General features: G+C 37.1%; 1 protein-coding gene and 1 long non-coding RNA gene across 3 annotated transcripts in view; one reads left to right on the forward strand and one right to left on the reverse strand.

The window, feature by feature from the left end:
• Positions 1-12,481: 12,481 nt before the first annotated feature.
• On the reverse strand, positions 12,482-13,815 carry LOC128858567 (uncharacterized). The gene is made up of 3 exons (XR_008454032.1): positions 13,725-13,815; positions 12,996-13,190; positions 12,482-12,925 (listed from the first exon to the last, which is right to left on the reverse strand). It is a non-coding gene; the product is annotated as an uncharacterized LOC128858567 (long non-coding RNA).
• The window catches only part of LOC128858566 (uncharacterized), a 31,741-nt gene continuing 29,116 nt past the window's right edge, over positions 13,140-15,764 (forward strand). Inside the window, exons 1-2 of one of the 2 annotated variants that reach the window (XM_054094959.1) lie at positions 13,140-13,260; positions 14,076-14,290. In XM_054094959.1, the coding sequence (XP_053950934.1) occupies positions 13,231-13,260; positions 14,076-14,290 (245 nt within the window). In that variant the 5' untranslated portion in view covers positions 13,140-13,230. Of the gene's footprint in view, positions 13,261-13,756; positions 13,851-14,075; positions 14,291-15,764 lie in introns of those variants that run through there. The other variant, XM_054094960.1, reaches the window with a different exon arrangement.

Here is a 15,764-nt window from a genome sequence, read left to right on the forward strand (position 1 = left end):
CACCTGGGGTAAGGTACAAAACACCTACCTAGTGAGCTGCTACGCGCCACCTCGCTGGTCAATCGAACAATTTGAAAAATGCTGTCACTTATGGAAACAGATTTGAGCGAAACGACCAACTGGAGACTTCAACGCTTGGTCTGCCATATGGGGAAGTAAAAACACTAACGCAAGAGGAAGGGCTACCGAAGAAGCATTCGCGAGCACGAATATGGTACTTATGAACGATCCCGGCCGCGGTTTGCTAACCTTTATAGCAGGTGTCTGGCCGAAGGAATGTACCCCAAGAGTTGCAAAAAACAGCGGTTAGTCCTTCTGTTGAAGCCCGGTACGCAACCTGACCAACCGACACCGTGCACTATTGGAAAGGTTTTTGAGCACATAATAAGTGAGCGATTATAAGAACATTCTATACGCCGCTCCAGTGTGGTCAGGAGGACGAACGAGACGTTCAAAATAGTTACTGCAAGCTGACAGTATCTGATGATCCCATCTGCGTTATAGCGAGTAAAGTTCCCCTCGATATACGAGCAGAAGAACATAAGCGACTGTATCACTCACGTGTACAAACCAACATCTTAAAATAAAATAACCGAGCGCGAACGTACAATAGCAAAGTGGCAAAATAGAGGGGTTCACTTATTCAAAGGACGATGGACGTATAAGTTGATCCCCAAACTAGATGTATGGATAAGCAAAAAGCACGGATTACTATCTAATCCAAATCCTTAGCGGACATGGTGGCTTTCTTGCGTACCTCCACCGTTTTAATCTAGCAGATAATTCGACCTGCCCAGAGTGCCACAGCGAAGATGAGAGTGCAGAACAAGTGACTGCGCCAGATTTTTTGAAGAGCGCTTCGAGCTCGCAAAAGTCCTCGGCGTCGTCCCCTCAACGAAAATGCGGAACTCGAAAGAGAAATGGGAAGCAGTAAAACAGTTTGCAGCAAGGTATTTATAAAACTGCAAAATTTACAATTGGGGCGCATAGCGGAAGTAAAGGGAATGCGACCGATATAGAACCCAAACAGACGACAAGTCGATATCCAGTAACGTTTCTGCAATTTTCCGATGCCCCATTGGTGTCAAACCAATGGCTGCTATCGATAGCGTATAACCCCAATGTGCAATTAAGAGAGGAACAAGGACGCAGGTACCTGGTATGTCTAAAAGGCATAAACACGTCTCCACCTTGATAAAAGTGCTTTTATCAGTCCCAGGGTGGGATCGGCCGAGAGGGGAGGAATGTTGTAGGGTTAGTGGGAGCATGCCCCACATACCACTGGTGTGACGACACCGTTGATGATGTTTCTGATATTTTCGATTTTAGCCTCCTCTGCAAAAAAAAAAAACAGAAGTACTTCACCCTTTCAGAGAGCACCAACGGAGCGCCCGCTATTGAGGGGAGAAAAATTCTAGGTATTTTATTTATATTTCCATCTTCAGAGAATATAACGAAAGGCCGGAATTTCCGGCCCAGTTCACAACTAGATTCAGATAACCCTGCATCAATTTCATCAGAGTATCTAAAAACTTCCCTCTGATTTTCGATTTTAACTAGCTTCTTTGAAGTACAGGACATTCATAGAGGAGGTGTTGTACCAACTCAAGTTCTTCTTCATCTTCACAACTCTTGCAGAAGTAATTGTAAGGTACACCCATTCAACTGGCTATGGTGCCAATAGAGCGTGCCCCGTTATAACACCTGTGAGTACGCTGGTAGTTGATCTGTTGAATCCAAGCGCACAAGCATACCTTCTATCGGTTTCCGCGATTGCGCTCAAGTCAATCGAAGTGCACATTTCGTTAAGAGGATTGCCCTCTACCACTGAGTACCTTTCCTTGCACACTTATCCCCTATTTCGTTTCCCTCCACGAGAGCGACCTCCAGCATTCTTTAACATATCTTGAATTGATGCGCACTGAGGCCAGTGTCTTGGTAGCTGCTTGACTAGCAACAAAAATGGTAAGGTTTGCTGGAGGTTTTCTTACTGATAAAGAGGGCATTACCAGCTTTCTTAACACTTTCCTCGATGATGCTTGGATTCGTTCGATAGGGTCAGTGTTACTTTTCTATAGACGATAACTGAAAACTCGGTACATTATACCTTCCAGTGAACAAATAGTTCAGGCGCTTGAGGTCGCGCACTTAGTGAGCTGCCTTAACTCTAATTGCATGAGCCCGCTGATAGTCGCAACTATCTTGATCCTCTTCTTGCTCAGCCAGAGATCTTTGCCGTTTCCCTCACTATGCTCAAATCGGTAGGATGGACCTCTTCGTTTAAAATTTTTATCAGTGAAATGGTGGTTTCGGCCTCCATTAGTGGAGGTGTAATCTACACCCTCGCGGTCGTTCGGAAGGATACATCCTTGTACTACATCTAACTTGCCTCCTGTACATAGTTCTCCAAGGCTGCGAATGCAAGTTGTAAGAAACTCCAAGCACTTTTTGTTGCTTCATCCCATAACCGTGACTCCCTCGTACCTTTGAATTGATGTTTCAAAAAAGAATAATAAACACTCCAATTTACAGTGCTAAAATGCGTCCCAGATCGGCTGAGTTTAACAATCCTGTTGGACGATTGACGACTCTTAATGATTCATTATCATGATTGATTATATGTTGTTGTTGTTGCCATTGCCGTTACCGTTGATTTTGTTGTAACAACTTTACCTAGCAGTTGTCAATTTCATCGATCGACAGGATGTGACTAAAGAAAGAGCTGTGTTAGATGAGTGGGTATCAAAAGATATGTGAAGAGAGTGTACCTTCGGGTAGAGTCAGGTACCTTCGCATGCACATGTAAAGTACGAAGGAGTAAATTCTGTGCGTTATAGTATCCAGAATACAATTGCGTCAGGGTACCTGGGGTCTCAAGAGGAGGTTGATACATGTATATCGTCTAATCTATAATATAAAAATAAGTCGGGTTTTCCTTCCTAACGCTATAACTCCAGAACGCACAAACCGATTTCCACGGTTTTGCATTCGTTGGAAAGATCTCGGGCTACGTGAAGTTTATAGTATGAACTCTGCTCAATTGATTTTATGTGACATTTATTATGCGCACGTTCTTTCAAACGCTAACTTAAAACCGGTATTGTGTTCACTGTGAAATTGTGAAATTGAGGTTAAAGTTATTCATTTCCTAACAGTTCAATTGGAAACCATCAAATCAATCACGCGTATTGTGCAAATTTTTATTCAACTTCAACAACAGGCATTTGCCCTTAAGGTGCTAAGTTGAACTGTGTAAATTATGGGGATCATGCATTTGAGGTTAAATTCACCAGTCGTCCATAGTCGTGCGAACATCGGCCCCACACAAGACATGCAAGCCAGCTACAAGTGTATTCACAGAACTTAAGAGAATAAAGACGAAATATAATAATATAATTGAAACGCGTAAGCACACGAAGATCATTGGCATCATACAATCGCTTAACATTCCAATATGATCCCACAGCGAATTTAGATATTGGACCAATGACGACTGTATGCCGATATTGCAATGCGTTAAAGAGAAACGGCTGGATTGTGCTGCGCAAGTGGAAAAGTCAAACTGGATCCATTACTTACACCACCACAGCCACTGAAATCTTTGTTCGATGGAACTGATCCTGATCCCAACCATTTTTTTCAACGCATCCTTGAATACAATAACTGGTTTCGCATGACTTCCTTTTCAGCTAATATCAATTGAAAACACACACAACCAATAAATCACACCAACACAATCAATTGCAACACATAACACCTACACATACACCATACACTACACCATCACACGATCAGAAGTCACACCGTATTCTTGCAGATACAAGGACAAATATATCATTTGCACGGTTCAATGGTGCCAACACCAGATGAACCGCATCACTTTCTGCAAATATATTTCATTTCGTCGATGGTGGATCAGCTGAATGTGCGGTACAATATACAGGGAACACAACAGTTAAAGAGACGAATTATTGAACAATTGCAAGCATTTTTTCACGCTAATAACGCTGTGGTTAATATGTTCAAAACCGCATTGGAACGAATGCCATCGGATGCGCACAAATTTGTCATAAGAGTGGATCGTACTCCAACAGGTGAACATGTGCGAAGATTCAATGCACCCATCGTTGATGATGTTGCTGCAATTATTGTTGGCGATCCAACTACATCTCGAGGCATTGTCGTTCAGCGAAGGAGCAATATCATGCATCGTGTAAACGAAACACATCGTTTGTACGATGCGTTATAATATCCAATCATTTATTGGCAAGGGCAAGACGGATACGACATCACGTTGAAGATGGTCGATCCAAATACAGGTACAATATTCACACACTAATTATTGCTATTATTGGTTTCCATTAGCAATCCATTTAATTTTGCATTTTCAGGCGTATCAACGAACAAAAATCTAAGCTCAATGAATTACTATGCGTATCTTATGATGATTCGTACACTTGAGGAGGATGTCATTCTGAAGTGCTGTCGGCTAGTCCAGCAATTTGCTGTCGACATGGTATGTCAAAGTCGGGACAGACGTTTAGCGTTCATCCGATTCAATCAGGCAAAGCTACGATCTGAGGACTATATACAATTGCGTGATGCTATTCATTCAGATGGTAATGTTCAGAATATTGGATGCCTGACGATTCTCCCATTATTTTATATCGGAAACCCACGCCTGATGCACGAATACGCTCAAGACGCTATAACGTACGAGCGAAATTAAGGAACTCCGGATTTATTGATTACGTCCACATGTAATCCGAAGTGGACGGAAATTGGACGTGAGTTGGACCCGGGCCAAAAACCGCTAGATCCCCATGACGTAATCGCCAGAGTATTTCAGCAAAAACTCAAGGTTATGATGGATGTGTTTACTAAGTATCGAGTTATCGTTGTTATATGTACTCGGTAGAATTGCAGAAGCGTGGCCTACCACATGCTCATATCCTAATTTGGTTGCTGAACAAACAGTAATTCCCCGTGGAACGCCTGCAGATGAAATAAATGCTTGCCTGAAGGCATCACCTTTGTGGAATGACGTAAAACAGTATCGCTAACCACTATTATGAGAGTTCAACTTCAAAATGATGAAAGTGCTGCACAATTTTCCAAACAATTGTTAGCTGTTGGAAATGGAAAAGTCCCAGTTGATGCGACAGCTGGATTAATTACTCTTACCAAAGACTTTTGCCGATTTGTAGACTCTCAATTAACTCTTATTGCAAATGTTTTCCCAAACATTAGTGAGAATCATCAGACGTATGCTTGGTTAAGTTAACGAGCAATTCTCGCCGCAAAGAATAATGATGTACACGCACTGAATTTCACCATTCAACCAAAACTCGATGGCGATTTGGTGGCATACAAATCCGTTTATTCCATAACAAATCCCGATGATGTAGTAAATTATCCAACGGAGTTTTTGAACTCTCTGGAGTTAACAGGATTTGCACCACATAACTTGCAACTCAAAGTTGGTTCAGTTATTATGATATCGCGTAATTTGAATCCACCGCGACTTTGCAACGGTACTCGACTTGCGGTGAAAAGACTTATGCCGAATTTGAGGCAACCATTATTAACGAAAAGTGCGGTTCGCCTTGAGTTCGCAATGACAATTAACAAGTCGCAAGGCCAATCGCTTAGTTTTTGCGGGATAAATTTAGAAAATCATTGTTTTTCACATGGGCAGCTATACGTTGCGTGTTCACGAGTTGGGAAACCATCCGCTTTGTTTGTGTTAAGGTCAGACCAAAGAACAAAAAATGTGGTTTACCAAAGAGCTCTTCAATGAAACGGATAACGCTTCGATTCAGTATTTACTTTGTATTCACCTTCATTTTTTACGTAGAGAAATTCAACTAAAGTACACTTCATTTTTGTAATCGAAATGAAAACAAAAAAAAAAAAATGTTCTTCGTCTTTTAATCCCCAAACAAAATGTTACCAAAAAAGAAGCCATCTGGTGGCGAAACGGAGTTCGCCGGGCTTGCTAGTATACTTATATATGTATGTGTAATTACTCTAGATTTAAACGTAACTTAACAAAACTTAAGAGCAACTTGGGAAATGATAAGTATGTAGAAATGAATACTACAGCCATAAGCAGCTTAGAGAGCTTCTGATTTTGGATTATAAAGTTACTTAAATTACTATCCGTAAACTGAGAACGGTAGGAGAATTATTCTACCATATGGCTATTTTCTTTTTAATTCTATAAGTCTTCAAAAATGTTCATATGATATTATTTTTTTGCGACTACATATGCAGTATGTGTAAAGTAATTAGGTCCGGACTACCAGGCTCCACCATTTATGTGTATCTTTTAAAAGTATTGTGTAATTGTTTGTTGAGGGAGAAAAGGAGACCAGGTTTATGGTTAGGATCGAGTATCAGGAGATATTTGGTTCGGAGTATTTATCGAGCTTTATGAAACTGAAAAAAAAAAACTTATAAGTAGATTGAGTGAAGTCCTAAATCCAACAAAATATTAATTTTCATATTTGTGTAATTTATAAAGATTTTCCATGTTTTCAAACTGCACGCAGTCTTTCTGGTTGCCATATTTACATGTTGCTGTAATAACTTACCGTTATGTAAACAATGAAACGAAGAATCTTGTAATTTTCTTTCGCTTTTGTAACTTAAGAATGCAATGACAGAATAAATAAATAAAATATGTTTTCAAGTCTAAATTTATATTATGTTTTAGTCAATTTAAAAATATTTTTAATGTGTAATATGCTTGAACTTATGCATGAACTCGCTTAACCCTTCGTTGGGCACCCGGCTAGACGTTTTTCGACTTACTAAAATTTAATTTTCGATCGATTTATGGATATAACCTTTTAAAAAAGATCCTCGAAAGGGACGAAAAAAATAATTTACACAGTTACATTTTCGGCTGGTCACCTCGGGTCTGGGTCCCTATACAAATGTATGGAAATATGATGCATTTTGACTATTCTACCTGTTTTTTTACTTTCTCATGGTAAATCTACATTTAAACTATATGTTACAATCATTTAGCTTACCTGCACATACATACACATGCAGACCGTTGTTTGTGTAACTTCTTTGTCCTCTTTTGTGTACTGGCTGTATTATGCTGCGTCGTTTTCATTTATCAGCCAGTCAGCAAGTAAACGTTCAACACATAACACGTTAGAGCCAAATAAAAAGTGATTTAATGCATCATAATGGACGATTAGCAATAGCCGGATGAGATAATGCGTGACTAGTATTCGAAATTCAGAGAGAATGTAGGTTCGAATCTCGGTGAAAGACCAAAATGAATAAAAGTTTTTTCTAATAGCGGTCGCCCCTCGGCAGGCAATGGCAAACTTTCGAGAGTATTTCTGTCACGAAAAAACTCCTTATAAAAAGTATCAACCGTTCGGAGTCGGCTTGAAACTGTAGGTCACGCCATTTGTGGAACAACATCAAGACTCACGCCACAAATAGAAGGAGGAGCTCGGTCAAACAACCAAAATGGCCTTACGTGCCCATTATATATATATATAATGTGCGGTGAAGTGGAGTTCATTTACAACACAAGATCACGTGGAAACAATCTGAGTGTTGATTAATAAAACCGACTTTCTTCAGCATTGGATACTGATATTCATCGTGGAAGTACAAATAAAGATAACGATAATGATATGGATTGATTTTGTAATGGTGATGATGATCGGGAGGTGATTATTTGTCTGAGGAAAATGCATCCGATATTGGACAGGAAGAAATAATCGTATTAAATGAAATACTTGACTGCAATGAAGAAATTGAGGACGATTTATAGAGTGAATCAACGGTTGCGCCAGAACCAAGAGTTGACGATCAGTTTTGCCACGGCACAGATGGAACATAGTGGATGAAAGATGAGCCATCTGCGGCTATTCGTATTCGACAATACAATATTATGCGACTTCGCTCCGGATTAAGCATCAACATTCTGTTCCTATTGAAGTATTCAAGATTTTTGCAAACCCAATATTTCATTCATATATTGGCGGCCGCCGTAGCCGAATGGGTTGGTGCGTGACTACCATTCGGAATTCACCGAGAGAACGTCGGTTCGAATCTCGTTGAAACACCAAAATTAAGAAAAACATTTTTCTAATAGCGGTCGCCCCTCGGTAGGCAATGGCAAACCTCCGAGTATATTTCTGCCATGAAAAAGCTTCTCATAAAAATATCTGCCGTTCGGAGTCGGCTTGAAACTGTAGGTCCCTCCATATGTGGAACAACATCAAGACGCACACCACAAATAGCAGGAGGAATTCGGCCAAACACGCAAAAAGGGTGTACGCGCCAATTATATATTGTATATATATAATATTTCATTCATTATCATTTCGGGAACAAATCGATAGGCAAGTGAAGTCATTTAAAAATGGAATAAAGGAATTTCAGATGCAAATCAAAGAGTTTGGATTGATCTGACTAGCACTGAGCTTGTTGCTTTTGTTGGTATTATTTTGGACATGGGTGTAACACACAATAATATACAGAAAGCGGAAATTTTGTGGCGCTCGGATGCTCTGCCCATTTTTCGAGCTGCAATGTCCCATCGTCGATTCAAATTTTGACACGATTTATTCGATTTGGAAACAGTCGAACATGCTAATTTCGCCAAAGAACCGATAACGCCGCGCCCATTTGTTATATATGGAATTTCTAGAATGAAAAGCTCAAGGATAATTAGTATCCATAAAAACATATTTCTATTGACGAATAACTAAATATTTCCACATCGAGGCCGAACTACAATAAATTCACAGAATACATCCTTTCAAAACTTGCGAAATACGACATAAAGATCTGGTGGGCATGTGACTCCCAAAAAAAATATTTATTTTATTTATTAAAGTCAAACATACAGCCGTGGGTTATTTTTGCAAGATAGACCTTAAGAAAAGCTCACATTATTAAATCGTAGATAAAAGAATTAACAATGCAGTCAAAATTAAAATTATTGTAGTGGTAAAGATGTTGCAGTTGGAGACGTTATTATAAAATGGAAAGAAGGAGAACAATAGTAGTAGCAGGAGTAGGGATTAATTTTAATTGATTGAAATAGCGAGAAATCATTTGAGAGCATTCAACAATATTCGACAAGGCAACGAAGCAATTTATGTTTGAAGCGCACGCTCTCTTTTATACATTTAATTTTTCAGTCGATCTTTAAAGTATCTGGATTCCTGAGTATTAATGGAGTACCACTAAACATTTAAACTTAAACTAATAGTCTAAAGATACAAATCCAATTTTTAGTGACACTACTGGGTGCCAGCACCCTTGACGAGGAACGTAAACGAACAGAACGAGAGAATAGTGTATCTTTTAGCCCCTCGTGCCGCTCAAGCATGCATGTCCAGCAGGCATATGTGTGCGTGTCGAGTGACTCTCGTACTTGCTTCGTGTCACACATACTTGTTGTCGGCTTTTGCATGATGAAAATCAAAAATTTTAGATATTAGCGTCAAGCACCCGACACGCACACATATAAGCTGCAGAACATGCATGCTTGACCGTCACCAGGAGCTATTTGATTTAACGCAGCCAGCATCACATATTTATAATACTAACAGGACGAGCGGACGCGTCATTACAATTTTCCCAACCAAACGTATATTTCGTAGTGTTAGCATTGAGTGAAATTGGATAAATAAATTAATATTAAATAATAGCATGGTTCGCTATTAAGTGGCCACCATTTTGGAAACCAGATCCGCGTCATTAGTGCGCGCAGATAAAAGCCAAGTTTTCGCGGGCAGGTATCATCACATGATCGTCATGCCACAAAATACTTTATGGTGGTTGCTGAAATTGATTCAGCAGTATTATCACACGCCACGGATATAATTGCAGCTCCTTCCGCTGGCGGAAAGTACAACGCATTGAAGAAGCGACACATTGGCAAATTCGGCGAATCAAACGAAAAAATACTAAAATGTTTGTTCCAAGCCTGCGAATTAGGGGGAAAGAACAATAGCATTATTAGGGAAAATAAAATACCTAGCAAATCAGCGCTTGAACAAAGAAATTTTAAAATCGCTTTGACTACGGCGCTTGCCTGTGCACGTGAACATATTTTAACAACGCTGGAGCACAATATTGAGGAGTTGGCTAAGGAGCCCGACAACATTATGGATGTTTCAACAACGAATAGCAACATAAATGTATTCAGCACTCCTGATATATCAACTGAAATCTCTGAATTGGAGATCAGATTACATCGACTGGAGTTTAGTAACCGTCGTAGCGCGTAGCAAAAGGAATGCAATCGCTGATACTGTACGCCTGCAGCCACACACGAAACAATGCGTAATAAAGGCTCAACCAGCAGGCACAACCATCTATTGCTCCCATCGCACATTTGGCGAAATTGCAACACTATCCGGTCAACCATATGCTTATGGAAAAATTCATTTGGAAAACTAGTCGCCTCTCCGTTTAGAGCGGCAACCGCAGAGGCCGACACTAGTTCCAGCCGCTTTTTCGTTCGGGATAAAATATCTTCCGAAAAATTTTTCATCGACACGGGGACTGCGATTTCGGTGATATCTAAACGTTCGAACGGCAATGATCACACAACAGCTATGAAGTTAGTTGCTGCAACGGACCTATTATGACGGGCCTATAAGTCGTATTTATAGGAAGACTCACTCGCAACTTATTTTAAAGATTTCAACGTTAACACGAGTATGTAGGTTTAATCAGCCAACTTCCAAATAAATAAAACTAGTTTTTAAGTGCATAATTAATTTCATTACACATGATGGAACTATTTTCTTTAAAGCTGGATCACCGTAGGCATTTGGTGTGTATGTTATTATTTTTTATTACTACGCATTTTATTTCTTTGCCTTCTATGTACATAATATATTTATATTTCTTGTAAGACATATTTACAAGTTAAACACGTTTTTTATGCTTCGAACTTGAATATTTTTATGTTAGGAGCGACATAATTCATAGTATTCACATTTAGGTTCTTATTCTTTCTAATCTCTCTTTATTAGGTTATAGGATCACCTACAAATATTTGTAAATATATACTTGTTTTTTTATTTATCACTAAGCCAAAAAAAACTTCATTTTCAACAATAAAACTAGTCGATTCCCCCTCTTAAATGTTCTTGCTGTCTACACATGTATATACATATGTACATATTTACATATGTACGAAATGACGTGCCGGTAACTACAATATAAAAGTAGTATAAAAGTATATACATATGTACATATTAGCATTCATTTAGACTTCTGAAAAACCCATATTATATTATGAATGTATGTATATCTTCTGGTGCAGAAGTGAATCGACTTCAAGTTTGCACCCCAAATATCATGTGGTTGATTCACTTGGACATTAAAATACGAATTAATCGAATACAAAACGAGCTGCCGATACCCAAAAACAGGAAAATGTGAATTACAAAATTAGTAAATATAAGGGGTACTCTAATTTCGTTACTTTGACGGTTTGTTAGTTGGCAATTTGTTAGTACCAGCTGATTTATAGCAATTTCATTGCATACAACTACAATTTAAAACCAAATTATATATATATATATATATACTTGGCGCATACTCTTTTTGGGTGTTTGGAGCTCATCCTCCTATTTGTGGTGTGCGTCTTGATGTTGCTCCACAAATGGAGAGAGCTACAGTTTTAAACCGACTCCGAACGGCAGATATTTTTTATGAGGAGCTTTTCCATGGCAGAAATACACTCGGAGGTTTGCCATTGCCTGCCGAGGGGCGACCACAAAAAAATCGAAATTCGAATATACGTAACCTGCGAAAATTCAAAATTCGCGATACATTTTGCACACCCCTCGTATATGTATACACGTTTACGGAGGCATCACTTGATTTATTATAATAGAGATATGTGTATGTATCAAGGCGTATCTATATAAGGTGATAGCAGTTAAACAAAAACAAAAAGTTACATGTATTTTGTTCTTGCTTTTTTGGCACAAGTGTGAAAATAATTACTTCCAAGGCGAATTTGAGTGTGAATAGTAAATAAACGCGAGTGTCACGTTACATTTTTCAAAGTATATATTATATATGTTAATAACAAAAATAATTAACAACTAGGATTATTATTTACTCCTGAGCAAGAAGTTACAGCATTCATAATAACAAAATGTTCAATTTTGTTATTAAATGAAAATGAAGTGCAGGTAAAACGAAATTTGCGAAGACATAGGAATAAAAATAATTACAATTGCTTCATTTAGATAGTATTTCCAGCGCCTGCTATGAGGATTTCATAACTCGAAATTAAAAAGCTCGGCAGCTAGTGAATAAAAGGATGATATAAAAAATCCCGAGAAATTTCATTACGTTATAAAATATCGTTAAATCCATAGTTTATTACATACTATGTATATGAAAAAGAAAACACGAAATAAAATGGTATTCTTAAAATACAAATGAAGCAAATAATTTCTTTCTGAACAGATTGGAAAAGGATATAATTAAAATGTCAAATTAGCAAGTTTTATTTAAGCTTAAAGGTTTACAAACTACGTTTGTCCTTTTTATTTCAATTTCTTTACTTAGCTTATAGACTTGATGTTGACTATGACTATGAAGTTGGCGTTCTGTACTACGCAAAACTAGCGTTATAATGGTATAACAAATAGATACGTGGCTATGAAGAGAACACAAGTTTATATGTAGGGGAAAAGTATTTGCCAATTTATAAATTAAAAGTGGATTTGTTCGCAAATACGTATATTAAATTAGTTCATTTGATTTAAAATGTTCATCTTCCTTCAAAGTGCCTCTTGGCAAAGTGATCCATTTGTAATGAAACCCCCAATTGAAGCTGGTTGATTTCAGTATAGGAAAACAAGCACATCGCCTTCCACAGCATATGCACATACCATACCAAGTTCTGAAACATAGATTGAAACACGTAAGACAAAAATATTGCATACTCGAAGACCACTTTTTAAAATACTTACGCATAAACCTTGTTCATTTTGTGGAACATCGTTTCTAACTGAAGGTGGACTACACATATTATACATAGCAATGCACAAACAAATTTTTGACAGCAGTGCCAATTCGCCCGAAGCGAATTAATCAGCTTTTCTAGTGGTACCACCTTGTATATATACGTCTTCGTATGTATCTTCTTATAACCGCGATACATGCTACTACATATACACGTGTCAAGTAGATATTTGGTAAAAAAATATGTATTTATGTGTGAATGTGCAAATACTCGTAAGTTTAGATATGCAAAGTATGTAGGTAAATAATAAATAAGTATATTTGACTGATTTACTTTTTGTATGGGTTGATTTTTTCAGTTTATGTTGAAATATATTGTCTAATCATAAATAAAATTAAATACAAATTTCTATCAAATGTGCAGGTATGTATGAGTTAGTTTATGTTTGTAATTAATTAATGACTTCCAGATATTAAACGTGTATGCGGTTTGTTGTTTGTAGATACAAATGCTTTGATAAGTTTAAATTCACATTGAGTAGCTTACACTTCGTTCAACTTTAAATCAAAATCGGAAATTCGGATGTAAATATGTATATATGTAAGCTAGATTCAAGTATAACTTATAATATATTAATTTCATGAAGAATAATATTTTAGTCTGATGGAATGGTGTATCTTGTTATTTGTCTATCCAAAATTCTGTGTATAAGTTGATTTAATAAATCTGGTTTTACCTCGTTTTTACCTCTTATATTGTACATTTAATAAGATGATATATAAGGAAACTTGAAGGTTTCTAAAGCATTTAATAAAACTAACTTGACGAGAAACAACTTAGCGCTGTGAAAGACATGAAACTAGTAAGTTTGCTTTTTAAATGTACAAATGTCGCGAATGTTTTTATGAAATTTTTAAAATCAGTGTATATGTGTGATACAAAAGTGATATAATAATATTATAACATCTGTGTAAAAACTATTTAGACATAAAAAAAATAAATAATATATAATTAAGTAAAATAATAATAAATGAAGTATATTTTTCAAAGGCGACAATTTTATTTAATATCGTAATATTATCTACAGGTTATCATATTTTGTTTTATTGTGTATACTTCTGCGGATGTGAAATACGGAACAGATCGTAATCTAGATTTATTCAAATATGACCCAAGTGACGTTTTCACGTTGCCTGAAGATATTGACGACGAGAAGCCAGCAGTTGTTTTTGAAGGAAATGTTATGAGGGCAAAAGTGGAAAAACTGCAAAGCTTTAATGGAAATAAAAAATTCAAATTAGAGTAAGTATTTATAAATATTGGCATAGAATTTCTGAAACGAAATAATGAAGTTTGTTGGTTATTGAGATCATAAAAAACACTAAAAAAAAATAAAGCTATAGTATAACACTAAAATTACTAATTTAAAAGTTGATTATGAAAAGGCTACTTCTCTGATATCTAAAAATTGCATCCTTTTTGCTAGAATATATAGCGTAGAAAATTCGTGGATGTAAAAAAATAAAGTGGTATTTCCATCGTCATATTAACATTTAAACAGATTATAACATTTATGACATCATGCTACCAAAGAACAAATAAGAAAAACGAGAGTTCCTTATTCCCTAAGCGTAACTTTTTTTTGCTCATTATAAGCTCATTAATCAACAGTTTATATATTATTACTAAGAGCTGTTAACTCAACATCCTTTAAATTATTTAGTTGTTGCTACAACAACGCATAAACAATCCCCATACATATACGAGGAATGCTGCTGAAGTGACAGTTCTGGGTCGTTCCGGTTACATAGAATGTCGTGAGAACGGAAGTTCTTTAGTAAGAAGATTGGCTTCATTACTACTTTCTACTTATATTTCTGACCTTGGACATTTCTAGTATTATCAGGGTCCATCTGACATTTCCATTTGAAAATTTAAAATATTTTATTACGAACACACTCAGAATATTTTGATGTGTAAGCAGTATTCGTTTTTACAGTGCTTTTTCGTCTTGGCGAAAAGTTAGAATTAAGCCGTGAACATTTTCGTGCGATTATATTTAACCTGGGGGAAAAACACCAATGTTAATTTTTCAATTGTCAGGCCAGAAACATAGATGATTAGATGGGAAACTCTTTTTCTCGTGTGAGCGCTGAAAAATGTGCATTTTTTATAACATTTCCATATATATTTAGTGTGCGGTTGCCCAAAAGCCTTATATTACTCGTATACACCTACATAAATACCTTCTGCTCAAATATGAACGAGACGTTATCAATAAAACGGTCCGCGGATGACATATGGCAAAAATAAATTTTTTGTTTTTTGGTAGGACTGTTATAAGCTTACATGGCAAATTTCAGCGTGATATGTCACATAGTTTGTTTTCTGTGCTACTGTAAACAAGTCAAGCTCGAGTGTGTTCTTCGAATTTAACGATGGAAATTCAAGTTGAACAAAGAATTTGTTTGAAATTTTGTTATTCCAACAAGACGCCTTAAAAATGTTGCAGACAACCCATGGGGACTCTGCTTTATCGCGTGCACGTGTTTTCCGGTGGTACAAATCGTTCAAAGAGGGCCGTACATCGGTTGAAAACTTGCCTCATGAACGTCGTCCAGCAACATCAGTAAACGACGAAAACATCGGAAAAGTAAAGGAAATTGTGCTTGAAAATCGCACAAATCGCAAAATCGGTTAACGCTGAATATTATTTAGACGTTTTAAAGCGTTTGCGCGAGAACATTCGTCTTAAAAGGAAGGAATTGTGAGACAA

The sequence above is a fragment of the Anastrepha ludens genome, chromosome 3, assembly GCF_028408465.1.
Source record: "Anastrepha ludens isolate Willacy chromosome 3, idAnaLude1.1, whole genome shotgun sequence".
Classification (NCBI taxonomy): Eukaryota; Metazoa; Arthropoda; class Insecta; order Diptera; family Tephritidae; genus Anastrepha; species Anastrepha ludens.